At 43.5% G+C, this 27,633-nt stretch overlaps 1 protein-coding gene across 9 annotated transcripts in view; it reads right to left on the reverse strand.

The window, feature by feature from the left end:
- Positions 1 to 27,633, reverse strand: part of SMC4 (structural maintenance of chromosomes 4) — a 101,901-nt gene that overhangs the window by 54,135 nt on the left and 20,133 nt on the right. For 5 of the 9 annotated variants that reach the window (XM_027825516.3, XM_007063083.4, XM_027825517.3 and 2 more), the window contains exons 6-8: positions 17,932 to 18,096; positions 7,029 to 7,156; positions 5,969 to 6,109 (exon numbers count right to left, since the gene is read on the reverse strand). In XM_027825516.3, the coding sequence (XP_027681317.2) occupies positions 5,969 to 6,109; positions 7,029 to 7,156; positions 17,932 to 18,096 (434 nt within the window). Of the gene's footprint in view, positions 1 to 5,968; positions 6,110 to 7,028; positions 7,157 to 14,117; positions 14,166 to 17,931; positions 18,097 to 27,633 lie in introns of all 9 variants that reach the window. The other 4 variants (XM_043522309.1, XM_043522312.1, XM_043522310.1 and 1 more) reach the window with 1 other exon arrangement.

Raw genomic sequence — 27,633 nt, forward strand, 5'->3', positions numbered from 1 at the left:
CGTGATCGTTCCCCTCTATTCGACACTGGTGAGGCCTCATCTGGAGTACTGTGTCCAGTTTTGGGCCCCACACTACAAGAAGGATGTGGATAAATTGGAAAGAGTCCAGCGAAGGGCAACAAAAATGATTAGGGGTCTAGAGCACATGACTTATGAAGAGAGGCTGAGGGAGCTGGGATTGTTTAGTCTGCAGAAGAGAAGAATGAGGGGGGATTTGATAGCTGCTTTCAACTACCTGAAAGGGGGTTCCAAAGAGGATGGCTCTAGACTGTTCTCAATGGTAGCAGATGACAGAACGAGGAGTAATGGTCTCAAGTTGCAATGGGGGAGGTTTAGATTGGATATTAGGAAAAACTTTTTCACTAAGAGGGTGGTGAAACACTGGAATGCGTTACCTAGGGAGGTGGTAGAATCTCCTTCCTTACAGGTTTTTAAGGTCAGGCTTGACAAAGCCCTGGCTGGGATGATTTAACTGGGACTTGGTCCTGCTTTGAGCAGGGGGTTGGACTAGATGACCTTCTGGGGTCCCTTCCAACCCTGATATTCTATGATTCTATGATTCTATGATCGAAAAGGGACAGGGAAGTCGAAAACCAGAGCTGCCAAGGCTACGCTGGGGCCATACATATGACTTGAGCATAGTGGTGCATGATTTTAGCTAAACTCTGAAGTGGGATTGGTGGGAAAGCATACAGGAGCTTGCCCATCCAGGGCAACAGGAAAGCCTCCAAGAGGGAACCTGGGATTGTGACCTTGCAGGGAGCAAGGTGCTGCCACTTCCTGTTGATTATTGTTGGAAACAGGTCTACCAGAGGAGTCTCCCACAGATGGAAAATGCCCATGGCTACATTTGGACATAGAGAACACTTGTGGTGATTCATAAACAATCTGCTTAGCTGGTCTGCAAGCTTATTTTGCACCCCCCCAAAAGAAAGAAGCTGTGAGGTCAATCAAAGTGGCAATGCAAAAGTCATAGTTGCATTGCTTCTTTGCAGAGCTGGGGAAAGTGGGCCCCTCCCTGCCTGTTGAGACAGATCACCACCACTGGCTCCTACCCTTGATATGGGGTAAGAAAGCTTGACAAGCCAGTTGGATAGCTCTCAACTCCCTTATATTTATGTGTAGTGATAGTCCTTTGTGGATCATAACCCCGGCCTCTGAAGAGAATCCAGATAAGCCCCCCATCCCAGGGTAGATATCTCTGTCACTACCATCAATGAAGGCTGAGGTGGGACAAACGGAACACCTACACTAAAAGGGTTCATCCACCAGTCCAAAAAAGCTAAAATCTGAGAGGGTAACCTTACTCCTAGGCGGAGAGGGGGGTTGGCTCAGAGCGAATACGGAGGCCAGCCAAGTCTGTCGTTCCCTGAGGCACAATCCGGTATGTTGGACTGCATTTGTGCAAGAGGCCATGTGCCCCAGAAGCCTCATATGATTCCATGCTGTCGTAGTTAGGTGAGCCTTGAGATCAAGGATGACCGATTCAATTATCTGAAATGTTGACCATAGAAGGAAAGCTATGGCTTGAGTCAAGTTCAGAACTGCCTGTCTGAATTCTATCCTCTTCACTGGGGAGAGGACAGACTTCTCTGTGTTGATTAACAGTCCCAGAGCATTGAAGGCTGACTGGATAAGAGAGAAACTGGATTGTAACTGAACTCTTGATCAGATTCTTACCAACCAGTTTTCCAGGTAGGGGTACACTTGCCCACCCAGTTTCCCTAGAAAAGCAACTCCCGCTGACATACATTTTTTAAAAAAAAACCTCTGGGAGATGCAGACAGACCAAGGTTTATCATTTTGAACGGGTAGTGAGGATTGTTTATTAGGAACCTTAAATGCTTCATATGGCCCTGAACTGAAATGTGTATCCCACTTCCATGGTGTTTAAGACCGATCAGTATGAAGTGATTCAGGCATCATGCACCTAGGAAGTGAGAGGAACCCTTCTCTTGCAAACACAGGGAAAGGAGAGGCTGGAATGTTGGAGAGGTATCGTGTCCTTGACCAACCCATCAAAATATATATGTTTAGAGCCCCCAGGGTGCCAAGCTGAACTAGGAGCTCTTGCAGTAGAAGGGGGTGGGGTCTGTATCTATAACCCCTATTCCTTTTTCTTAATAGATCTTTTTTAGGTGCAAGAATAGCATGTCGGTCAGACTGCTAAGGACGAAAATGCTTTCTTTTTGGGGTAGGGTTACATATGCCCAGAGACTTTAGAGTCGCTCTGGAGTCTTTGAAGTGTCATCTGTCTGCACTGAAAATAGAGATGACTCTTCAAATGGCACGTCCTGAACAGTCTGCTGGACTTCCTTGGGCAGCCCTGAAGACTGCATCGATGAGCACCTGCGCATGGTAAAAGCAGAGGCCATGGCCCTAGTAGCCAAGTCAGCAGCATCCAAACCAGCTTGCACTGATGTTCTAGCCACCAGATTTCCTTCATCTACCAGCAAAAGAAACTCTTGTTTCCCTGCAAAAATGACGAGTCCTTGTGGCACTTTCGTGGGCGGCTTATGCCCAAATAAGTCAGTCAGTCTCTAAAGTGCCACCAGGACTCCTCATTGTTTTTGCTGATCCAGACTAACACGGCTACCACTCTGAATCTTGTTTCCCGTGCTCTAGTAACTTGTCTTTAAACTTTAATACCAAGTCCAAGATATTAAAGTCATGCTGGTCTAACAAAGCCTGTTGTTCTGAAATTCTAAGTTGTAACCCAGCCCTAGAACAGTTTTTCCCTATCAAACAGGTCAACTTTTTGCATCCTTTGATTTCGGGGTAGCAGCCTGCTGCCCCTGGTATTCCCTTTCGTTGGCAGCCACAACAACCAATGACTCCAGGAATGGGAAAAAAAAAATACTTGAAGCCTTGGGAGAGTACTTAGTATCAACACTTATCCCTCTTGGATATGTGATGAAGTGAAGAGGGAGTTTGCCACAGGGCCTTGGTGGGCTCTAAAATTGCCTCATTAATTGGTAAGACCACAAGGGAGGGCCCAACTGTGGCCAAAATATTAACAGCTCTATGGGATGACTCCTAATGTCCTTCACTTGGATATCCAAGGCTGAAGCAAGACTTTTCAAAATCTCCCAGTAAGCATTGAAGACATCAGGTAGGGTGAGGACCCTTTCACAGAAATCGCACCATCTGGGGAAGAGGAAGATAGAGACAATTGAATTTAAGGCTAAGCCTCCTCTGGTAACTGACCGGCAGGATCCTCCTGTACTCTTATCTCCTGACTTGGAGATGGGAGGGAACACCCCAGGGATTCCAAAAGGGCCACTGAAAAGGCAGGGTCCCAGCACCTTCCCAGCCACATATCCTACCAATGCAGCATCTCAGAAGCATCCCAGGGGGCAAGGTCTCAGAAGGGATTCAGAATCTGAAGACTAAGCTTCTTTTGACCACAGAGGGGCTATGCCCATTAATACTAGTGCAGAGAACGCAGAGACGACTGAAACAAGGCCATCATTGCCAGCTTTCCTCTTTATGATATCGCAGGATGAGAGCACTGACAAATAAGTGACTGACATGGAACCGAGCATTGAACCAATTGAACCAAGACACTGTGAGCTGACGGTACTGGTTTCCTGCACCACTGAGGAAACTGGCACTGACAAAGACAAGCCCCTTGCTGCCGCAAATGCCTCCAAGTGTAGTTGGTACAGGAATGGTCTCAGTTTAGTGAGTAACCAAAGACGATAGCATTGTAGAAGTTGAAGGTGATGCTTGGGGTTCTGGACACAACGGTACCAGCCCCATGCCAGAATCAACTGTGCCTCCTTAAGAGACGAACTGGACAAGGAATGCTTAGATTCAGGATGCACACTACTCAACCCTTTTGCCCCCTTCTTGGTGGGCTTAGGAGCTGGAGATCTTCCTCTTCCAGTCTCTTCCTTAAAAACCTTGTACTACACCCTCAGCACTGGAGACTGTGAGCAGTACTGGGACTTCTCCAACACCGGTGGAGTGTTTTTCCAAAGCTAAAGAGGTTGTCCCTCCCACCCCCCTCCAAGCAGGAAGCCTCCAATAGTGGTCTCAGAGAAGCTTCTGTCAAAAGAAACTTCAGCCTAGCCTCTGTCATTTTTGGTCCCAGGCTTGAAATCCGTACAAATTTGGTAACAATCTGATATGAGAGATTCACCCAGGCACTTTGAACAGGTGGTGTGTGGGCCACTCACAGGCATTGGTTTGGAACAAGAACAATAAGGCTTGGAGCCCAGTGACTGAGGCATTCCTCGGTACCAAAACCAGGACCTCAAGCAGTGAAACCAAAAAACATTAAAAAAAAAAAAATCTAATCACTAACACTATGAATAAGGTTAAGTTTTTGTCATGGACATTTTTAGTAAAAGTCAGGGGCAGGTCACAGGCTGCTATGAGTTTTTGTTTATTTTCCGTGACCTATCCCTGGCTTTTACTAAAAATATCCATGACAAAAGGGGTAAGGTTGGTTCAGCACCCACTGCTGCTAGGGCTCCCAGGTCCCCCTACCCCTGGGGCTGGGCTGCTGTGCAGGTGGGGCTGGCTGGGAGCTCCAGCCCCAGGGCAGAAAATGTCATGGAGGTCAATGGCAGTCACGGATTCCATGACCTCCAAGACATAATCGTAGCCTTAACTATGAATAACATGTAACCATCTACAAAAAATAAAGGACACAGAACTTGCTAAAGCAAGACCAACAGATCCAACAACTGTCACGTGTGGTAAGAACGAACTGAGTTGGGGTGGCTCCCCCCTTTATGCCTGCTCACAAGGGTTCATTGTGGTAGACGATGCCTGAGCTGCTCTGATGAGGGAAAAAAAAGGGAAAAAAGTTTCTGACCACAGTATGTGGGGCACACACAAATCAAGAGTAGAATGCACATGTCCAGTCACTAAAGTTAATCCACAGTCATTCTGTTAGGTTACAGTTCTAAAGGTGATGATCAGGGAAAGATCCTTTCATAACATTATCGCTAATAGAAGCTGGATCCATAGATCTTACAGTATATGAACACCATTTTGAGAATTGGAACGATATAGATTGGTTACAATACTAAAAAATTTTTAAAACAAACTAGGGTGATGACATCAAAGTAACAAGAAGAACTGGGGAAGGGCGATAGAAACTATTTAGATCAAAGGCCTAACAAACAATTAGAAGAAATTACATCTTAAAGAGCCAAAACATCCTGGGCTCCTTCAAAGAGTTCTCCAATAGAAAAGGAAATACAGGATTTGATATTCAAAATATTTCTAGTTTAATCACCCCCTGCAAACCTTCACTAAACTTCATAAAGCAGTAAAAGAAAACCACAACCCAATTATCTGCCCTCTTCTTTATGGGTTATCTTTAAGGACATCCTCTTTAAAAAAAGGCATCTGCTTGAACTGCCATTTTATCATAGAACTATGCTATACTTGAAGGCACAGTTCTGAACTATAACCTTACAATCTAATCTGCATTGCAGTACTGCCCTAGGAACCAGACTGTGAGAGAGTCATAATGTGGCTGTTTGTGTTCATAGGTGGTGACTGTGAAAAAGAGACCCACAATCTACCCACCTATGCAGAGGAAGAGTGGCAACCTAATGGCAGCTGCTTTCTGTCCCTCTGCAGGTTCTGCCAACGTAGGAAGCCAGTGTGGTAGTTAAGGGGGCTCATAGCTGCATAAGATGAAGCAATGATCACAAATGAGCCCTTTATGCTTTACAATATGTCACGCATAAAAGGAGAATATTTTCTGTAACAATATGTTCATCAAGTACCATCAATCCTAATTGGAAATATGAAAGTACAACATGAGCAAGTACGAACTTAGTGGTCATTTGAGATGTCAGTAATACAGACTTGGTACAAAAGACCACTTGGTATGGGAAGAGTCAAAACAGAAATGACAAAACAGTTTGTTTTCTGAACTCAAAGCTTTACATGTGCAAAGTGCATGACATGCTATTACAGTTTGTGAGATAATGGAAGTACTTACTTTTCTACATCTTTCAAAGCTTTATTCTTAACTTTCATTTCATCAGCAAGTTTACTATTCTTTGTGTTAATATCTTTAGTGTCTTCATGAATTTTTTTCTTTTGGGTTTCCATGTCAGTTATCCGATTCTGCAGGTCATAACTAGAGAAAATACATATATTTTACATATTTGAGGATTACAAAAAAGCCACTTGTATCAAATTTACTAGAATTTTTAAAAAAATAGATTTGAGAGTTTTGGAATCCTACAATTACAACAAATAATCACTGTAAATTAAATATTCAGTCCTCCAGCTGATCATTGCTAGACAGTCTTGTGCACTTAAAATGGGGTTAAAGAAATCCAAAGATTTTACAGTTTAAAAAATGTAAATAATTTCAGGCTTGTCTATATGGTGGAGTAATGTGTACTACAGAGGTGTAATTTCTAAAGTGCACTAACATGTGCTCATTAATTGGTCCATGTAGACCCTGTTGGTACGCACTAAAGTTTTCCTAGTGCACTTTAACATAATGCAGTATTATGTTAACGGATGCTAGGGAACCCTGAGTGCACACCAGTAAGGCCTACATGGACCAATTAATGTGTAATATGTTAGTATGCTTTAGTAATCATACTTCCTGTAGGGCACACTGCTGCTTGATGTAGACAAACCCTTAGTTATCAATTTAAAATATCTAGTTTCTCTTTAAATTAGGAGGTTGGCCTTAAGAAGTCCACCAGCCAAACTACATTACTTTGGGTGGGGGCAGTGGGGGAAAGGATGAGATTAAAAACAGGTTAAAAAGTGAAAGAAAGCTGGCAACCAAGTTTTTAATGTGCCAACATGGACCATTGCTATTTGAAAGTATTATCTAATATTTTTAAACTTAATACTTCGCATAAATGGGCACTCATTTTACTTAGCATTCTTTTAAATTTGCACTAGTCAGTGAAACTGGAGAGTCATGTAGACAAAATATTTACAAGTGAAAATATGGAGACAGGGTAGCTAACTAGTAACTGCACTACTAATATGGAAACCAACATTAAAAGTTCAGAAAGGAAAGTGTTACTTACATGTAGTATTGGCAAATACGATTCTTTTCCTTGAACATTTTGTTTTCCAAAGAAAGAAATTCAACGGCTTTGTTTCTCTCTCCTTCTAAAGCATCTTTTTCTTTCTCCACCATTTTAACCCTGTTTAACTACAAAAGATAAATACAACATCTAAGTCAATTCACATTATAAGAGCACTTAAGAGAAAGAATAATGAAAACTGTGAAAACTGATCACACAATATATGGCAGTCAATTAAGATCATATACAGGAAAAAAAATCCAAAATTAACTTCACAACACAAATTTAAGATTGTGAGCTTTTTGAGGAAGGGACCTACTGTATAGCACAATGGAGCCTGAACCTATTTAAGGATTCTAAGCAATAATGTAAGACAATCAAGAACATAAATTCTGCCTAACCTAAGGAATTTTACAAGAAAACCTCCACCAGAATATATAAGACATGGAATCATACTTTTTTTTTTTTTCGGGTCGGGGGGGGAACAAGGGCTCCCACTTATGCTAATATCAGTTCGGTCAAACCAAAGGTAGTGCAGGTGGGAATTTTTTTAAAAAAATCTTTAATGTAGACTGCTTAAGTATATTATTTTTGCTATATCTGTTGCTCTTGAACAACAATGTTTAAGTAGCCCCTTTTCAGCGTAGGTACTTATACAGCCACCATTGTTATAGTAGAAAACTACTTCCTAACTATTTAAATAAACTTTCTTACTTCTCAGTCTGCAAGGAGAAAATAGTTTGATAACTTTGTGCATCAATAATTTACGAAGGGAAAGCCAAGTCAAATAACTTAGCATTGTCTTTAGTTCTGAAAGTAGTTAAATTCTGTAGTTATTCTTTTGAGAAAGCAAGTTCTACCGTCTATGTCCAGCTTCTGTGAAAGTTTTATTTTCTACACTTGCAAGGCTCCTCATATTGTTATGAGTGCTTCTTTGTTCCAGTGGAACACTTCTTCAACCTTTTTCATACCAGAACTACTGTGGAGTTTCCTGCTTTTCTCCTATTAGCAATGTAGGACATAACCTTGATAACATAAGAGAGGCAAATGGGAGAATCCATGTTACATCCTGCACTTGAAAGAAACTGTTACTTACCTGTATTCTGTTTTTCTCTGAGATGTTGTGCCCATGTTGTACACATTTCACTCCAGGGGTGTGTGCCCAGTGCACTTGAGCCAGAGATTCCAATCAGCAGTACTGTCAGAGCTGTTCCTGCATGTCCTTGTGCCTCCAACCAGGGGCATACAGGGTGGGACTGCCTTAATCCCCTCTCGATTCCTTTGCACTAGAGTCCTGATGACATTAGACTCCGAATAGTGGGGGATGGAGGATGGGATGTGGAATATGTATATGTGCACAACATATCTGAGAGAACCAGTTACTGTACAGGTAAATAACTCTTTCTTCTTTCTGCACATATATATTGTGATGGGGCAAGGCCAGATGGCTATGGAAAAGTAGTGGGAGATAGACATATTAGCTCCAGGCTAAACAAATCCCTGCTACCAGGATAAGTGAAATGGCAGCTGCTCCAGGTTAATTAAGACACCTGGGGCCAATTAAGAACTTTCCAGAAGGCAGGGAGAACGCTAGGTTGATTGGGACACCTGAACCCAGTCAGGGGCTGGCTGAAACTAGTTAAAAGCCTCCCAGTCAGTCAGGTGGGTGTGCATGTCAGGAGCTGTGAAAGGAAGTTGCGCTGTTGGAGAGGCTGAGTAGTACACACCATATCAGGCACAAGGAAGGAGGCCCTGAGGTAAGGGTGAAGTGGAGCTTGAGGAAGTGAGGGCTGCTGTGGGGGAAGTAGCCCAGGGAATTGTACGTGTCATGTTTCTAAAAGGTCAGCTACCATAGCTGATACTATTAGGGTCCCTGGACTGGAGCCCAGAGTAGAGGGTGGGCCGGGCCCCCCCCCGACCTTTGCCCCCTGATTAATCACTGAGACTGGGAGACAACAGAGACTGTGCAAGGAAGGATAACTTCTCCTCACCTCCCTTGCTGGCTTATGATGAAAATGGCTCAGTAGACTGTGACCCTTGTCTCGAGAGAAAGAAGGGTTACATGGAGGGTCACAGTGAGCCTCTGAGGCTAGCAAAATCCACCAGGAAACGCGGGACCCCCGGAGGCAAGGACAGAGCTTTGTCACAATATATTCTATGTTAGGCAATTCCCAAGCATGAGCCCAATGGTAGCAGGAACTCAGAAAATATTTAAACAATTTTCCACAGATGGTCTTTCTGCTGTACACTTTGGCAATTCATAATGCTGCATGAAAGCGTGAACAGAGACTCAAGTTGCTGCTCTGCAGATGTCTATAACAGGGACATTACTGAGGAAGGCTGCTGAGATGGTGTGGGCCCTTATAGAATGACCAGTAATTCTCTGGTGGTGTAAGGCTTCCAAGCTCATAACAGGTTCATGTAGATAAAGAAATCTTATTAGGTAGCCTCTCTTTGAGAGCCTTGTCCTCTCATTGTCTCAGCCTAAGACATGAAGTCTGAGGGAAGATCTAAAAGACAGTCCTGTCAATGCAGAATGACAGTGCCCTGTGCACATCCAAGCATGCAACGTCTCCTCATACTTATGGGTGTGCAGTTTAGAAAAGATGATCAGTAGGTCTATCACCTGATTTAGATGGAATTCTGACACACTTTTGATATATAGTGTTGTTGTAGCCATATTGGTCCCAGGATATTAGTGTTTGATAGGAGTTTCAGATGAGGTTGTAAAGATGCTTTGTCCTTAAATTATACATGGTAGACCTGCAACTCCCCCATTCTCCTAGCAAAATGTGAACACTAAGAATGCTGTTTTAGCAGACAAATGAAAAAGGGAGCGGGTGGATAAGGCTCAAAGGGTGGTCTCATACACAATGACAAGACCAGGTTAAGGTCCTAAGGCGAAAGTGTAGGTCATTAACTGCAACCAGAGGTTCTTTGAGATGTGTCATTCCGATCTGTATTCCACACGTGGGGTATGCATGCATGCCATGGGCCCAAATCCGAAAATTATTCAAAGCAGTGTTTGTTGACCTGCATGTGCACAGTAGCTCTCCTTGCATTCCCAACCTAGGAGATAAGATTCAGTGTGGGTCTATGCCTCTGGAGTTCCTCTTCATACTGCAAACACAATAGGATCTGAAGCAGAGGGGATAGAGGAGAGGTAGTGGAATACAGATAGGGACCCCACATCTCGAAGAACCTCCAGTTACAGTAAGTAACAACCACCACTACTCTGAGTGATGATCCCTATGAGTATTCCACAAGCAGTGTTCAGACTGGAGGAGGGTGCGAGGAAGCTGGTATCAAAGATGCTGACAATACTGCTGATTCCACCAGTGATTAATAGGTTGCAAATGTGTGGATCAAACTCCAGGTGGCTGCTTTACAGATATTTTGCAGTGGGAATGTCTGATAAGGATGTCATGGAGGCAGTTTGTGCTTGTGTGGGGTGACCTGACACACTCATAGGGAATGTTTGTTGTCCTGTAGCATTTCAAGATGCATCGCAAGACCACTTAGAAATTGTCTGGGAGGATATGGCTTGCTCACGCAATCTTTCTGCTATGGGGATAAAACGTCTTGGTGATTTACTAATGGGTTTGGTTCTTTGCAGATAGAATGCCAGGCCACGGTGGACATCAAGGGAGTTAAGTCTCTTTGTCACAAGATGGCTGCCCCACCCAGGGGGTCCCCTGGGTAAACACCAGCATTGTATGTTGCTAATGCTGTTGCAGGCATTGCAAAGCATTTTGGGAAGGGTTAAAGGTGTGAGTGTGGAGTGGAAGATTCCTTTGCAGATTGCGACAGGCCAAAGAGGGAGGGAGGGAGAGAAAGGAATGGGTTAACTCGACAATTCAGCTAGGCTTGAAGATAAGGAGCTGACTCCAGCCCAAGGCCATTGCACTCTGATACCTGCCAAGACAGAAGGGGGGGTAGGGGGGGAGTGCATCCCCCCCCCGCCCAGCTGTGAGAAAGGAAGATTCAGCTGTGCAAACCTGTAGGGACTTCAAAACCCAGTGAGACAGTGAAGGCCAGCAAGGGGGTAAACAACCACTGTAGCGTCCCTGAAGCCAATGTGTTTTTGGGAAAGCTGAAGAAGCCACTAAGGCCGGTTTGAACTGGTACACAGAGCGTGGGGAACAAAGGTCCCAGAAAGAGACGCTTAAAAACCCTCCTGGGAGCTAAGGCAAATCGGAGATCAACAGCAGACCCTGGACGATGCGTGCATGGGACAAGAACTCCCGTCCACCCCTCCCGCTCTTCTTCTTACGTTACACCCAGGCTTGGCCAGCCTCGGGTAGTATGAGTGTGAGTATGAAAGTGGGTTAGGGCTTGGGGCACTAATGCTTTCTTCCTTCCTTTGAGTGACATGGGGAATGGAATCCCCAGCACTTTCCGCTGTTATTTTATTATTTTAATCAATAAAGCTTTAAAATTCAGTTACTTGGTGTGCTCAGTCATCTCCTCCCCAAACGATCCTGTGGCCTCAGCCTGATCATCTGACGCCTCAGACAGATTGGTAACAAATCTGTCACAACTTATCTTCAGAAGTTTGTCCGAGGGGTCCAGGAAGGAATTGGCAGGAGTATGGGACTGGCATCATTGGCATGCCCCAAGGATTCCAGAATGACCATTGAGCAGGCCACTGTCCCTGCTGACATACCCCCACTGCAGATGCCGCACCAGTCTCGTGGGCTGGCAGTGATTCATCCCTTCTTGGTTGAACTCCCGCTCTGACTCAGACCACTGCCCCTCCGGTGAGCAGGGCAGAGCTGTGGAAGCCTGAATCTACCAACTGACCTTCACCAGCAATCAGTGAGAAGAGGGCAAGTATCAGTGCCTGCTCAACGAGCGGTACCAGAGAGGTGAGACTGGTGTCGTGATGGGGAGCGATCCCGCACCAGTGGGGATCAATGCCTGAGAGATCTATGCCACAGCACAGATTGCTATAGCAATCCCTGGCAGGAGGCTCGACAGTACCAAGGGTACGGGGACCGGTGCCTTGACTTCGGTGTCCCATGCCTCATAGGGGAGAGTAAGGCGTTGGGGACCTGGGTCTTCTGGTCAGCGACCAAGGTTGTAGGACTGGGGTCCTAGGCTGTGTTGATGGGGACCTACGCATAAGGTCCAGGACTGAGGATATTCCACTGCCCTATAGGGTGGTCCCAAGACAGGCTTGCCCTAGGAGAGTGGGGTCCTAGCCGAGTCTGGCACAGCATGTGTAGTGCCGGCCAGCTTACTGGGTCTTTAGCCACCAGGGCCACTTCGGGCAACAAAGGTCGTAGGAGGAGCTGGGGTCCCCTGCAGCTCCTGGGAGTCGGATTCCTGGCTGCGCTAGGGGTCCGACCACAGCTATACCCCCATGAACCTCCGGGGTGAACACATGGCCTGACATAAGTCCTTTGCCGAAGGCCCCCTTCCCCTCTCCTGCCGGGGAGCCCTTCTTCTTCTGCCACTTCTTAGGCACTGGCGAGGGGGGAACGGTGATGGGCAGGAATCAGTGCTGGCGGTGCGCTCTGCACCAACGCCAAGGGGCTAGGAGTGGAATCTGAATGGGAGGGCTCTAATGCAGGAGGAAGCAGACTCCATGAGGAGGGCCCTCAAGCGGATATCCTACTCCTTCTGGGTTCTAGGGCGAAAGTTCTTACAGATCCTGCACTTGTCCTTTGTATGGGACTCCCCCAAGCACTCAAACAGCAGTCATGGGGGTCACTAACAGGCATCAGCCTGTTGCATGATGAGCATGGTCTGAAGCCTGGGGAACGGGGCATGCCCCGCTGCGGGGCGAAGTCCCAGCCAGGACTCTATCTATTAAACTAACACTTAAACTAATGGCTAACTAAGTACCTAAGAACTATATACAAAGGAGATAACAATAGCTGTTAAGAACCACTAATGCTCTTGCAATGCAAGACGAGGCGCTCCGACCAACTGTCACAGGCAGTAAGAAGGAACTGAGATGGCATAGGGCTGGCAGCATCTAATTTACCACCATATGAGCACGGGACTCAAGAGGGCGCCACAGCCAACCCTACGGATGCGGCTAAGGCAAAAAATCTCTGACAACTGTGCACGTGGGCATGCACACACCTAGAGTGGAATCAAAATGAGCAAGCACTCAAAGAAGAACTGCTAACTGTGGTATGTAATCTATTGCTTAAATCATCTTCTGTACTAGATGATAGCTAATTTGATGCCAATTTTTAATAAGGTTTCAGAAGCAATACTGGCAATTATATGCAAGTAAGCCCAACTTCAGTAGCAGGCAAATTGGTTGAAACTATAGTAAAGAACAGACTTATCAGACACACAGATGAATACAATTTGTTGGAAAAGAGCAAAAATGGGTTTTGTAAAGGGAAATCATGCCTCACTGATCTATTAGAATTCTTTGAGGGGGGCAATAAACACATGGACAAGGGTGATCCAGTGGATACAGTGTACTTGGACTTTCAGAAAGCCTTTTGACCAGGTCCCTCTCTAAAGGCTTTTAAGCAAAGAAACCAGTCATGGGATAAGAGGGAGGTCCTCTCATGGATCAGTAACTGGTTAAAAGATAGGAAACAAAAAGTAGGAATAAATGGTCATTTTTCACAATGGAGAAAAGTAAATAGCAGGGTCCCCCAGGCATCAGTACTGGGATCAGTGCTGTTCAACATACTCATATATGATCTGGAAAAAGAGGTAAACGGTGAGATGGCAGAATTTGCAGATGATACTAAATTAATCAAGATAGTTAAGTCCAAAGCTGACTGCAAACATTTACAAAGGTATCTCATTAAACTGGGCGACTGGGCAACAAAATGACAGATTAAATTCAATGTTGATAAATGCAAAGTAATGGAAAATGGAAAACATAATCCCAACTATATATACAAAATGATGGGGTTTAAATTAGCTGTTACCACTCAAAAAGATCTTGCAGTCACTGCGGATAGTTCTCTGAAAACTCAATGTGCAGTGGCAGTTAAAAACAAAACAAAAAAAACCCCAAGCTTATAATGTTAGAAACCCCTTAGGAAAGGGATAGATGCTAAAACAAAAAATTTCATAATGCTACTACATAAATCCATGGTATGCTCACACCTGGAATACTGTGTGCAGTTCCATTCTCCTCATCTCCAAAGACAGATACTAGAATTGGAAAACATACAGAGAATGGCAACAAAAGTTATTAGGGATATGGAGCAGCTTCTATGAAAGTAGAGATTAAAAAGATTGGGACTATTCAGCTTGAAAAAGAGACAACTAAGGGGAGATATGAGAGAGATGTATAAAATCATGAATTGTGTGGAGAAAGTGAATGAGGAAGTGTTATTTACCCCTTCACATAATACATGAATCAGAGATCCCACAATGAAACTAACAGGCAGCATGTTTAAAACAAACAAAAGAAAGTACTTCTTCACACAATGCAGTCAACCCGTGGAACTCATTGCCAGGGGATATTGTGAAGGCCAAAACTATAACTGGGTTAAAAAAAGAATTAGGTAAGTTTTTGGAGGATACGGCTATTAGCCAAGATGGTCAGGGATGCAACCTCATGCTTTTGGTGTCCCTAGGCCTCTGAAAGCTAGGTGCTGGTCATACCTGGCAGAATGGCAAGAGTAACCTCTCGACTATCTATTGGGGCTCAGCTGTCGCTGCAGAGATACCAGTGTGACTATCTCCTCCGATTCACCTGAGTCCAAGAACGGCTCCATCAGTAGTGGAGTGTAGTTGGTACCAGGAGATATCTGCCAGATGTTGGAGGTAAAGCTCCTGGGACAGTGATATAGACTTCTCTTGAGTAAGGACATCCCTCAGAAGGGCTGGGACAGACAGAAATGGAAACTGTGGATAAGGGAGGAATATATCTTCCGGCATTATACAAGGTTCGGTATGCATTTGTGTCCCAGGGGTTCCCATAGTTAAGTCTGACAGTCTCTAGATAGATGAGGCAACACTGATGATGGGTCTGGACCAGTACTCAGACAGAACTGGTGAACGTCGAGTCTTATACTTCAGTACTGAGAGAACCAGCGGATCTTTCTTTTTATGCATCTTGCCCTCCAATCTGGGGGTCTTCATCAGAGCCGGTTCCTTAGGTTCCGCACATCTCACCCAACTGAACAGGCTTGGGGAGGAAGTATGTTTCTCATGGACAGTCCTCAATGGGGATCTGTCCTTGCATCCATGAATGCATCCTCTACTCTCATGGGGAACCCTCAAAGAAGAGTCCTAGCTCTTAGATGTTGAGGGCTCTGCTCCAAGGCACATGCTTGGAGGGGCACTGCAGGCCAACGTACAGGGTGGTCTCCCTGGCCTGAATCAGAGCGGGGCCTCATAGCCTTCTCCACCCGGTGCTTACATAGGTGAAGCTCCTGGGCTTCTCAAGTTCTGGGTGGCAAGGGGCAACAGATACTGTACTTCACAGAGTTATGTGCCTCACCCAAACCGCACAGGCAGCGTTGATGTTCGTCACTGATAGAGAAGTATCAAGGACAGGTGATGCAATTCTTGAGACCCAGGACTTTGGGCACAGTCCTAGAGACAGGGAGCGGTTCACCAACCAGGGAGAGAGACAAACACTCTATACTACGCTAAAAAATTTAACTACTAACTACAAATCTAAGAATATAACTGTTTACAAATATTTTCTTTATAGGTCATGAAACCAAGTAAAGGAGGACTCAACTCCAACTCGGGCTACGTGGCACTAGAGAAGCAACTGGAGAGGCGTTGACCTGCACTGCCTCTTATACCTTTGGTTGGGAGCACAAGGATAGTTACTACACATGTGCAGACCAACAGACACTGCTCTGAAGAATTTTTGGACTTGGGTGCATGACACACATGTGTACCCCACATGTAGAACACACATAGGGACCATCGCTCAAAGAAGAGCTGGTACTGTAGCCTGTGGATAGACTAATTAGTCCTTTTAAGACTCTCCTGACCATAGGGGGTTAGTGGTGGTGGTGACTGGTCTTGAAAGGCCGAGATGGCCACCAGATGAATTTTAACGAGCTCATTGGCAGGCCTGATTCTTTCAGTTCTAGTAGGTGTTCCAATATCTTGAATCTGTGATGCAGATGGAGATAGAACATCCAGATCAAGAACCTTTTCCACTTAGCCAGATAGGTAGCTGTTATGGATTCACAGGGTCTGGGATATGGCCCAGCCTGTAACCAATCCCTTGGGAGTGACCCCTTTTGTGTTCTGGACCCCAGTGATTCCACAGAGTTCCAAACGGGTAGGATCTTGACTCCATGACTCTGAAAAACTGGACCTTTGGGCACCAGCAATCCTCGTCTCTCTCCCTGGCTCCCTGCAATGAATCCAGTCAAGCCAGACTCCTGCTGGAGGCTTCTCCATACCTTTCAGGGCACAATGTTTAGTCAGTATTTGCAGCGACCCCCAGGCAATCTTTTCAAAACAACGTAGCAATGTATTAGTCACCTGGCATGCAATTTTGAAATACAGAGAAGCAAGGGTTAAGAAAGAGTTCAGACTGGCTAAAGCCAGGGCACCCCAAATCCATGCTACGTAGGAACAACCTATGCTCCCTTTGTCTGTCCCTTTTTGTCTACCAGCCCATGTGTCTCTGTCAGCAGAGCTCTTAATACAGCCACCTGGCACCTCTTGTTTTACAGCCATGCTTTATTCACATGTTCAGCTGCCTCTGCAGCTAGGTGTTAATTTTGGTCTTCAAGGTTCTCATTGTCTCTATAGGGTCTTCCATTCAAAATGTGTTTATTCCAGCCCACACAGTCCTTGTAGCTTTATGGCAGGGGTGGCCAAAATGTGGCTCGCGAGCCACACGTGGCTCTTACTGTTAAAATGCAGCTTGTGGAGTCCCAACTTATACCCCTCCCTCCATTTTCCATCTACCAGACAGGGAGGTGGGGGAGGGGAAAGGGGAAGCTTGGGATCTGCGCCTTGCAGCGGGGTAGTGGCTTGTGGCTTCTGCCCAGCAGGGAGGGAAGGTCTCGGGGTGCGCTCCAGCTCTTGAACTTCTGAAGATTGTCCTATGTGGCTTGGAGAGTCAGTAAGTTTGGCTACCCCTGCTATATATCTCAAATACCTAGACTGACTTCCCATGTCCTAAGGAGAAAATGAATTATTTCCCCCAAAGGGTAACAATGCCAAGGTATCAAGTCATATAGACAGGTCATAAATATATTACAGAAAATTCCCACATTTGTCACAGTAGTTCTAGAATAATTTTTTTCTATTAACATCTTCTGAAGCAGATGAAAATAGATTCTATCTATAGCTCTTAGCCACCAAACATCCATGCTGTGAGGCTGAGACTGCATGGATTGGAGTGCAGCACCTGACTGTAATGCTATGATATACAGAGAGGACTGGTAACATGAATGGAGGCTGGACTGAAAGGGTCTGCAGGTCCAAGTACTAATACTTTCTCAGCCAAGATGGGGCTAAGAAATATCATGGAGTGTTCTTGTTTCAGCTTTCTGTTTACTTTGGGAATCAGTAGATTGGAGGGTATTCTTACAGGAACTCCAGTCCCCAGTGTAGTAGGAATGCATCTTTCACATAGCTTGGGCTATGACCAGCCATGGAACAGAAGCAGCCGCACTTCTTCTAGTCTCTGGTTGCAAACCAGTTCATACTGGGAAATCATCAGCTCTGGAATACTGCCCACAGTATCTTGTTCTCCAGAGATCGATCATGATTGCCAATGAACTTCCTGCTGAGATTTTTTTTTTTTAAATTGTGTACAATATTCTTAAAATAAAAATTAAAGGCACTCCGCCAAACAAAAACCCCTAATTTTTTCTTCATGAATGTTACCTTTATGCTTTCAATTGCTTTTCTGAAATAAAAAGTTCCAGCAGTTAAGGATTTTGTTCTATATTTGACTTTTAGAGAATGAATGCTCATGAGGACTCACCTTCTCTCCTCTCTGCTCATTTAACATCTCAACTCTGCGACACAGAACTTGAATGGGATCTTTTAACCGTCCTGATCCTATTAGGTCTTCTAAGTATTCAAGCATACCTTCATCATGTTCATTCTGGCCTTTTGGTTTCATCATTGCAATCTGTTCAACTTCCCCCTTCAAAAAAAAAAAAAAAAAAAAAAAAAAAAAAAAAAAAATCTAGATTCTATCATTCTTAGGTGGTTGGGGTTCTCTCTTTAAGAGAAAGAACATATTGGGATGCAGAGAACATGAAGATCTTTACTATTCTAAGCCACTTATGTGACAAGTCAGATGTTATAAATTACAACATGGTAAGGCAGCAGTCAGAACTAGTTAGTCACAATACCCGTATATCTAGTGAGGCAGTTATGAATATAATGAAAATTTTCTCCTCTGAAGATACTATGGTGATGGTGTGAAAGAAAAAACATCTGTTCTCCGTAGCCCAACCTCCAAACTAAACTTCATCACTCTATAAAACTTCAAAGCACATCTCCCTCGCCTGAGACGGGAAAACAAAACTAACAAAAATGACAACCCCATACCATTTAAGACTGTTTTATTTACATAAAAAAGTATTTAAGATAGTTTGATCAGGAGTAGAGCCCTATTAAAAGAAGTAGTTTAGAAAAAAAATGTTTCAGGAGCAGTGTTCTGATTGGTCACTTGAACCTTTTGGGTGTCCAGTTGGACATTATTAAAAAAACAAAAACAACAAAAAGCCTTATTAAATACTTATTAACTTTCCCTGTTATGTTTATTTCTTCCTGCACAGCATTATCTCAATGTATATACCACAGAACATTTTACTAAAAACAGCAGCAGATCTAATTTTTTATTATAAGGTAGAAAGGGAAATGACTTGTAAAAGAATTATAAAAGAATTTGATGTGAAGATAAACAATGTAGTTTAGCTCTTGCTGTAATAAATGGAGCAAATTTTTTATTTTTAAAATACCAATTACATCTTCCAAATTCATTCAAATCATTGCATAATATTTAGTCTAAATTCAAAATTGTAAAGTAACAAAAAGATATCAGAAGTGCATGTATATTTAATACATTTATTATTTGTATTGCCATAGTGCTTAAGAGCCTACTCATGGACAAGGACCCCATCGTACTAGGTATTACACAAAACAGACCAAAGTAGTCCCAAACAGTTTATAACCAAAGACAAGCGTTTTAGCTATGTGGATGGATAGGAAAGGCGATATCTTAGAGATTGTTATACAGCAAAAGTCTGCAAGACAGAAATAGCTTGGGTGTGAGGATCTAGAAGGAAGTCAAAGTCGAAAGCGATACGTAGGTTAAAGACCTGATTAACAGGCAAGATGGTAGTATTGTCCACAGTGATCGAAAAAGGACATAGGGAACTCAATCTCTGTTTTAGCCATGTTTGAACTTGGACTGATGGCTAGACATCCACAAGGAGATAGAGAGACGGGCCAAGATTTTAGTTTGGACAGAATGGGAAAAATTTCTTACTGATAATTTCCTTTCTGCTAGCACTGTCTCCCAAGATTCTGGATATCTGGGCTGCTCCCTTCTACAGCTCATGGAGGTGGATAAAAGATTTGGCTCCATGTGCCCTGGCTACTGACAAATAAGTTATTCCAAAGAAGTGAAAAAAACTTGAATAATGAATATTCCAGAAGTAATGAACTAACTGTGTCCAGCAGACAAAACAGCCAAGAAAGCATTGGGTCAAATCCAAGCAGTGCTCCATTTGTGAGGCAGCCTTCTCAGGCTCAGCAGATACTGAGTTGTGCCCAGCCAATTGACCTTAACTCTATTAGGTCTTGGGGCTACGAGTTGAACAGGAATGTGGGACTGCCAACCCACCAAAGCAAACGTGACTCCAATGTGGAAAAATGGACCAGGAAGAGAATAAGGAAAGTCTCTAAAGACTAGAAGGACTCAGCCAGCCTGAGAAAGCTCACAAATGGAGCACTGCTTGAATTTGACCCAGTGCTTTCTTGGCTACTCTACCATGCCTATATAGGGGCAGAATAGCTGGCAGGGAGACACTATGGTGGAAGTTCAGGGTGGATTAAACCATCAGATTGCTTAAGACCAACCCAGGGAGGAGGAAAGATGCTTGAAAAAGAGAAACTGCTTGCTGCTGCCCCCCAAAAAAGGAAAAAATAATAATGGAAGAGATAAAATGAGTAGTGTAACTGCCAACTGACTGCTGCCACCGAGGCAGAGAATCTGGTGGCAAGAAGGAGCAAAGGATACATGGCCAGTGCCAGATCTTTGATCCACCTCCGTGAGCTGCAGCATAGAGGGGAGCAGCCCAGATGCCCAGAATTGCATGAGATGCTGTGCTGCAGAAACAGACAGGTCAGAAGTAGATCTGAGAGTCGTCAGCATAGAGATGGTACTTGAATTTGTATTTGCAGATGAGGTTATCTAGAGATAAGATGTAAAGGAAGAAGAGAAGGGCACCAAGGAGAGAGCTTATTGGCACTGTCAGAAAGTTGACTAGAGGATGAGGAGGATCCTCTGAAGGACTTATTATAGGAGGTGGAGAACTAGGAGAGAGGAGTTACAGAAGCCATGATAGTACAAGATTTTAAAAAGAGGAGCAACAGCCAACTGTGTAGAAGGTGTCTAACATCAAGGAGGAAGAAGATGGAGTTCTCATTTTTGAACTTTGGCTAGGAAGAGGTCAGACTTTGGGAAGAGCGGTTTCATTTACTTATTTGGTATAGGATGACACCTAGTGGCCTCACTTTTCTCTCACTAGAAAATATGCAAGCCCTGTGCAGTTGAGCAGAAGAGAAAAAACCCAGTAGAGCCACATCTTGTTAATTTTACATGTTTTATATACTTATTCCTCTTCCTGCACAAAAAACTCCACATTAATATTGGGTCGTATGTAGGAGCACTTTTTATTCTTTTATTTCAAAGCTATAAAAAAGTGTAGGCATACAAACTTTGTTAGTTTTCTTTATTGGACAAACTATTAATAAATACTAATGTCAATAGGTATTAAAGTGACACAAAATAAAGCAATCCTTTTTATAAGCTGTCACATTACACACCCTTATTACCAGAGTATACAGTATGTACACCAAAATGCAAATATTTTCTAATGAGTACAGTTCAACTGGGCTACAGTTCTTACTGCTCACTAAATTAATGGAATGATTGGTCTGTTTATACATTAAGGAAGATAAACTAGTAACAGAAATATCTTTTTTTTTAATTCAAGTGTTGAATTCAACAGATATTTCCAGCAGCTTCTTTCCACTACAGGCACTGTAAAAGTTAAGAATGCATTGTATAACCTCAAGATGGCAATTATACAGTTTGACCATGTATCCCTTCCAGATGTTCAATTCTAACTAGATGCAAAATACATAACTAGGCCGGGGTTTTGAACACCACTCGTGCTGTTCTAAGGGAGCTATCACATGCTTGCTCTTGACCATAACTTGAAAGAGTATTTAAAGAAAACAACACCAGCAAAAGTGAAACTCAAGAGACAACAGACACACACATTCAGAGCGAAAGAGGAGAGCGATAAGCTTAAGCATATCTGGTGTAGCTCTTGTGCTTGGAGGAGAAGGAAAAACCCTTAATTTAAAAATACTAGGATATACTATTTAAAGGAATGTCTAACGAATGTAGAAATTCAAGTTGACAGCATCCCTCCAACATCTATAAACCTCTCATTAAAAAAAAAATCTCAATCTCAAAACTGTGCCCCAAGGAAAATCTTTCAACAGTTTACCTTAAATTATATGCCTCTTACTTAAAAGTGAATGTCTGGGGGCAGGGGCAGAAGAACACACCAGTGTAATGATATATGCATGATTATGTATGGATAGATGTATAAGTGATATCTGTGAAGGACCACCATCATTCACTATAGCATAAGAGCTCCTTTGATATGCTGGACTTATGTTTCTAGCTGTCCTCGATCCCAAACAGAGATGCCCAGAGCTTGAAAAATTTCTTCAGTGCTCAATAATTCCAAGAACTAAATCAACTCACAAAGAGAAAACACCTCTTTTCTGTTTTCCCAGTGGTCTGGTTTCACCGCTGAGATTTTTTAGTCAATGAAGGCTGGGCATCCCCCTTATCACTAATCGGAACATATGTTACACCAACCTCCAGCTTTAGATTAGAAGACAGCCCTCCTACGCACTGGTCTGTCTTCTAATCAGTTACAGGGGTAGGCAAACTATGGCCCGGAGGCCAGATCCAGCCCACGAGCTGTTTTAAGCTGGCCTGTGAGCTCCCGCTGGGGCGCTGGATTGGGGGCCACACCACGCAGCTTGGCCTCACTCTGGCGCTTCAGCCGGGGCGCCGGATTTGGGGCCGCACTACTCAGCTCCCAGAAGCTGCAGCATTGCCCCGCTCCAAGGGTTGCTCCACATGTTGGAGCTGGAGAAGGGACATGCCACTGCTTCCAAGAGCCACTTGAGGTAAGTGCAACTCGGAGCCTGCACCTGAGCCTCTCCCCATGCCCCAACCCCCTGCCCGAGCCCTGATCCCCCTCCTGCTCTCCAAACCCCTCAATCCCAGCATGGAGCACCCGCCTGCACCCCAAACCTCTCATCCCCAGCCCCACCCCAGAGTCCGCACCCCCAGCCGGAACCTGCACCCCTTCTGAACCGCTCAGTCCCAGCCCAGAGCCCCCTCCTACACCCCAAACTCCTCATCCCCAGCCCGCACCCTCAACCAGAACCCTCACCCCCTCCCACACCCCAACCCCAATTTTGTGAGCATTCATGGCCCTCCATACAATTTCTATTCCCCGATGTGGCCCTCAGGCCAAAAAGTTTGTCCACCCCGGTGTAGACTGTTCTTATATTGTTTCTTTCCCTTGCTTCTTTAGCTTCGCTAGCCTTACCTCTAACAATTTCACTTTTTTTTTTTTTGCATTGTTTCTTTACTGCTTTGTCAAGATTCCTGTAGGTTTGTTTTGTTTCTTCAGTTGCATGTTATAGTACTAGAGCCTTTTGTTTTCTTTTTTGTCTATAAATTTTCCATGTTTCTTCTGAGATCCACTGTTCTTTATTGCTTCCTCTCTTTCTACCAATTATCTTTTCAGCTGCTTCTAGAATAGAAGTTTTGAAAAGATCCCAGTATTTTTCCACTTGGTTTTCTTCAAGATCTTTAAGGGCCTCAAACCTATTCTTGACCTCTATCTGGTACTCTTTTCATATCCTGCAATCTTGTAGTTTCTGTATATTGAATAATCTGGGTCTGTGTTCTTTCTTTTTAAGCGTTTTAAACTTCAATTTGATGTTTGCTTTCAGCAAATAGTGATCATTCCCTGTATTTGCTCCTCTGAATACTCTTGTGTTTAACACTGATAGTTTCCACCTCTGACTAACACAGATAAAGTTGATCTCTTTGTGCAGGGCCATCTGGTGAAATCCGTGCCTTTTTGTGTATGTTTTAATGTTGGAAGAAAGAGTTGCAGATCTTAAGATTGTTTTCAGCACAAAATTCAAGAAGTCTTGTGTCATTGCCTGTCGTGGCAATGTTGTACGTGGGCCGATGACTGTTTCCCAACCTCTTCTTTCATTTCTGATCTGGGCATTAAAATATCCCATAACCAGGAAAGATTATCCTTTAGTATTTCTTTCATTACATCGTTTAAATCTGCGTAGACTCTCTCTTAGATTAACAGGATAGGGATCAAAATTAAGAAGTGTCCCAGTGAAAGGGAAACAAGGAGAAATTTTGAAAACAGGAGGAACAAGAAAACAGATGGATGGAACACTTCAAAGAAGTGATAAACCAACCAGAACCAATTACAAGACTGCAATATAAGAATGATAAACCATTAGATATAGATGTATCTGAGGTAAAAATCGAAAAAGCATTAGAGAAGCTGAAAAACAAGGCAGTACCTAGTTGCACAGCATTCATCCCGAGATGCTTAAATATGGAGGTGAACACTGGAATCAGTCATCTGTTAGCTGTGCAACAAAATATGGATGGAGGCGAAAGTGCCAGAAGAATGGACCCTCGATATCATAATCAAATTACCAAAGGTGATCTAAACAATTGTTCAAATTGGAGGAGAGTAACGCTTCTATCTGTCACAGGAAAAGTATTAGCACCATTCCTCCTGAACAGAAAGAAAGGGAAGATGGATACCATCTTATGTGAACAACAATCTGGATTTAGACAAGGGAGACCCTGCACAGATGCTATTTTCACCCTGAGACAGATTACTGAGAACACAATTGAATTCCAAAGCAGTCTTGCCATCACTTTCGTGGACTTTCAAAGGCATTTGATAGTATAAACAGAGAAACAATGTGGAAAATTGTGGAACAATATGGAATTCCAACAAAATTAACATTGTGAAGGCATTTTACTCTAACTCAAAATGCTGCGTTAAAATGGAAAATAGATTGAGTAAGCCCTTCAGCATCAAGACAGTTGTAAGGCAGGGATGCGTCCTGTCTCCTTTTTTGTTTATGCTAGTCATTGATTATGGATTAAAACAATGTGACAGTGATACATATGGCCTAAAATGGAACAATTCAAGGCTATTTGATCTAAACTCTGCTGATGACATTGCTCTTATCAGTGAAGATGCCAACAGACTACAAAAATGCACAAACCAAGTAAGAGAAGTAATGGAGAAGATAGGTTTGAGATACAATGCAAAGAAATGTAAAGTCATATTAAAGGGGAATATAAGGACAGAAATCAAAACTAAAGAGGAGAAACTGTAGAAGGCAGATAATTTTATGTACCTTGGAAGTACCATCAGCCAAGATGGTGGTAATTCAGAGGAAGAAATAAGAATTGGGAAGGCAAACGCTGCATTTGGAAGACTCAGAAACATCTCCCTCAAGACAAAACTGAACGTGTACAAAGCAATTGTTATTGCCATTACAACATGTAGCTGTGAGACATGGCAACTTACCAAGAAAGATACACAAAAGCTGGATGCATATCACAAATGTCTGAGAAGAACATTGGGAATAACAGAGATAGAAAGAAGAATGAAGTCAGAAAAATTACTGGACAAGGCACCTCTCACAAATAATCTACAAAAGACATCAGTGGCTCGGACATGTGCTGAGAATGGAAAAAGAACACTTACCAAATACTGCCCTGAATGGAAGCCAGAAAACGCAAGAGAGGAGGACTGTGAATAACATGGAAACGAACAGTTCTGAATGACATCAAGCACCTCAACGTGAAATGGGAAGATTTGGAGAGAAGGGCAGTTGACAGGCAAGGATGGCAAATGTGGGTAGCCCAATGTGCAGCAAAGCACGGGATGGACTAAGGTCTCCTACACACAGCTCTCCTGGAGTGGCTGGTGTTTCCCTCTGAGACCGTTGCTCCCTCAGCCCAAAACAGGGAGCAGCAGTCTCCAAAGAAAGGCCCTAGGCAACCTGAAGAGCAATGGTGGTGAAGGTTGCCTTCAACATACCTACCATGCCAGCAGCAGGCTCCTCTTGCTTGGGGAGGGAGCTCCTTGCCAACATCACCCCACCAAGACATCACTGTATCACTTTACTTTCCAGTCATGAGCATAGGGTTATCTCTGCAGATGTAAGGGCTAGAAAAAAAGTTTTTAAAAGCAAAAGCTTATATTTTGTAGTATTTTCCTGAGCTAGGTAAATGGATATTTCAAACTCTACTGGTATCCATGCTTTTAAAAGTCCCTCCTATAAAAAGGTCTGCTGATGAAGGATCTAACTCACCAGAGAGCAGAAGCAAAAACAGAAGCAGAAACTCTGGAACCAGAAGACCTATGGGTGTTCCTGTTGCCACTGTCCTGTAGAAGGGGCAGAAAACTGGGACAGAACCCAGGAGAGATTTCTTTCAAGTTACTTTCAAGAAACTCAAGGCAATCAGATATTGTGTTGGTCCTTTGTTTGGGCCATTTGAACTCTAGTAAGTGATTTCAGGTAAGCCTCAGAGTCTTCCATTCTGGAGGTAAACAGACTGGTGAGCCTGGAGTCACAGAAAGCAGTGGAGCCAGAACCTTTTGAATAATGGGTATCAGGCTTTATTTTGTGATTACAGGTCTCCTTGTTAGTAAGTTACCCTGTGACATGGGTGTTCTTTGCCAAAGTGTTTGAGAAGAATTTTTGAGGCACTCAGAGAAGGGAAAAGCAAAGGGTGGGGCATTTGCAGGGGCTACACCACAAGGGGAATTCTGAGAAGGTGACTCTATGGGTATATCTATACTACCCGCTGGATCGGCGGGCAGTGATCTACCCCCGAGTGCTCTCCCATAGACCCCGGTACTCCACGAGGGCGAGAGGCGCAAATGGAGTCAACGGGGGAGAGGCAGCAGTTGACTCACCGCAGTGAAGACTTCAGCTACGTTATTCACGTAGCTGAAGTTGCATAACTTAGATCAATTCCCCCGCAGTGTAGACCAGGCCTTTGACATTACCATTACTGAATAAACAGGAAGTAGTGTTTTATCTTCAGCCAAATTTTGGAGTATAGTTTACAAGTTGGTCAAACATATTAGCAGAATAATAGAGTCTATTCCAAGTCTTCCTTTACCAGGGTGACACATCTCAATGTCAAACCTGATCTGGGTAACTTCACCTACAGCTGGCCCATGCCAGCTGACTTTGGCTAAAGGACTGTTTGATTGTGGTGTAGACATCTCAGCTGAGCCTTGAGCCTGGGCTCTAGGACTTTGTAAGCCTGAGCCTTGAGCCCCTCCTACCTCATGTGGTCCTAGTGCCTAGCACCAGCCCAAACCCAAATATCTACACCGCAATCTAACAGCTCCTTACCTTGAGTGAGCTGGCACAGGCCAGCTGCAGGTGTCTAACTGCAGTGTAGATACACCCTCAGTATTAGACAATCAAGTCCAGTCTTCATCATGTTTGAAAACTATGGAGTTCAGAGGTGTGTTTGACAGGATCAGAAAGACAAGCTCTAATTTTAGGAATAAGAAAAAGGTAAGAGAAGCACATTAAAACCCGTAGACACATTCTTTAGCAATACATCTGTAGCTAGCAGTGTTAGATTCAGGAAACGGAGAAAGTTTTAATAAGAAAGTTAAGTCTTTCACTGTAAATATTAGTTTTTATATTAGGTTCACCTCCAAATGTCTAACTAAATTAATCCCTAACTGTACACTCTGCATTCCTTAAGTATACTCACCTTAGGCTGTGATCCTAAATTGTGTATGGGATCTAGTATTCTGGAATAAGGAAAACATGTTAATTTCACTATTTTCAAACATCTCTTGTGATGCCTCAAATGTACTTCCAAAGCCAGACAAAAGGAGTTATACAAACCTCTGCCTTATTTCATCCGAGTCTCACACAAGGCTTAGGAATAATGACTTGAAGTCTCTTAGAAAGCTAACTCCTGTTGCTTTCTGCTTAAATTTGAAATTACTCTATAGATTTGTACGATTTTCATTTGAAATGCAGGTCTTCATTTTAAATAAGTGTCTTATTTCAATTTGAAGTGATGTATTCTCATGATTTATTTCTATTGATTTAAAAAAAAAATCTGAATTGCAGATAATACAGAACTCCCAAATAGCAGCCTTTGATGCACTGTTGAGTTGACAGCTCAACTGCAGGGACACAAATTGAACTATTCAAGGTAGCTTACCTTTTTAAGAGCCCAGAGTGCAGTGGCAAGTTAACTGCTTATTGACCCTAAATTTTCATACAGCAGTCATTGTGGTTTATTACT

The sequence above is a fragment of the Chelonia mydas genome, chromosome 9 (assembly GCF_015237465.2).
Source record: "Chelonia mydas isolate rCheMyd1 chromosome 9, rCheMyd1.pri.v2, whole genome shotgun sequence".
Taxonomy (NCBI): Eukaryota; Metazoa; Chordata; order Testudines; family Cheloniidae; genus Chelonia; species Chelonia mydas.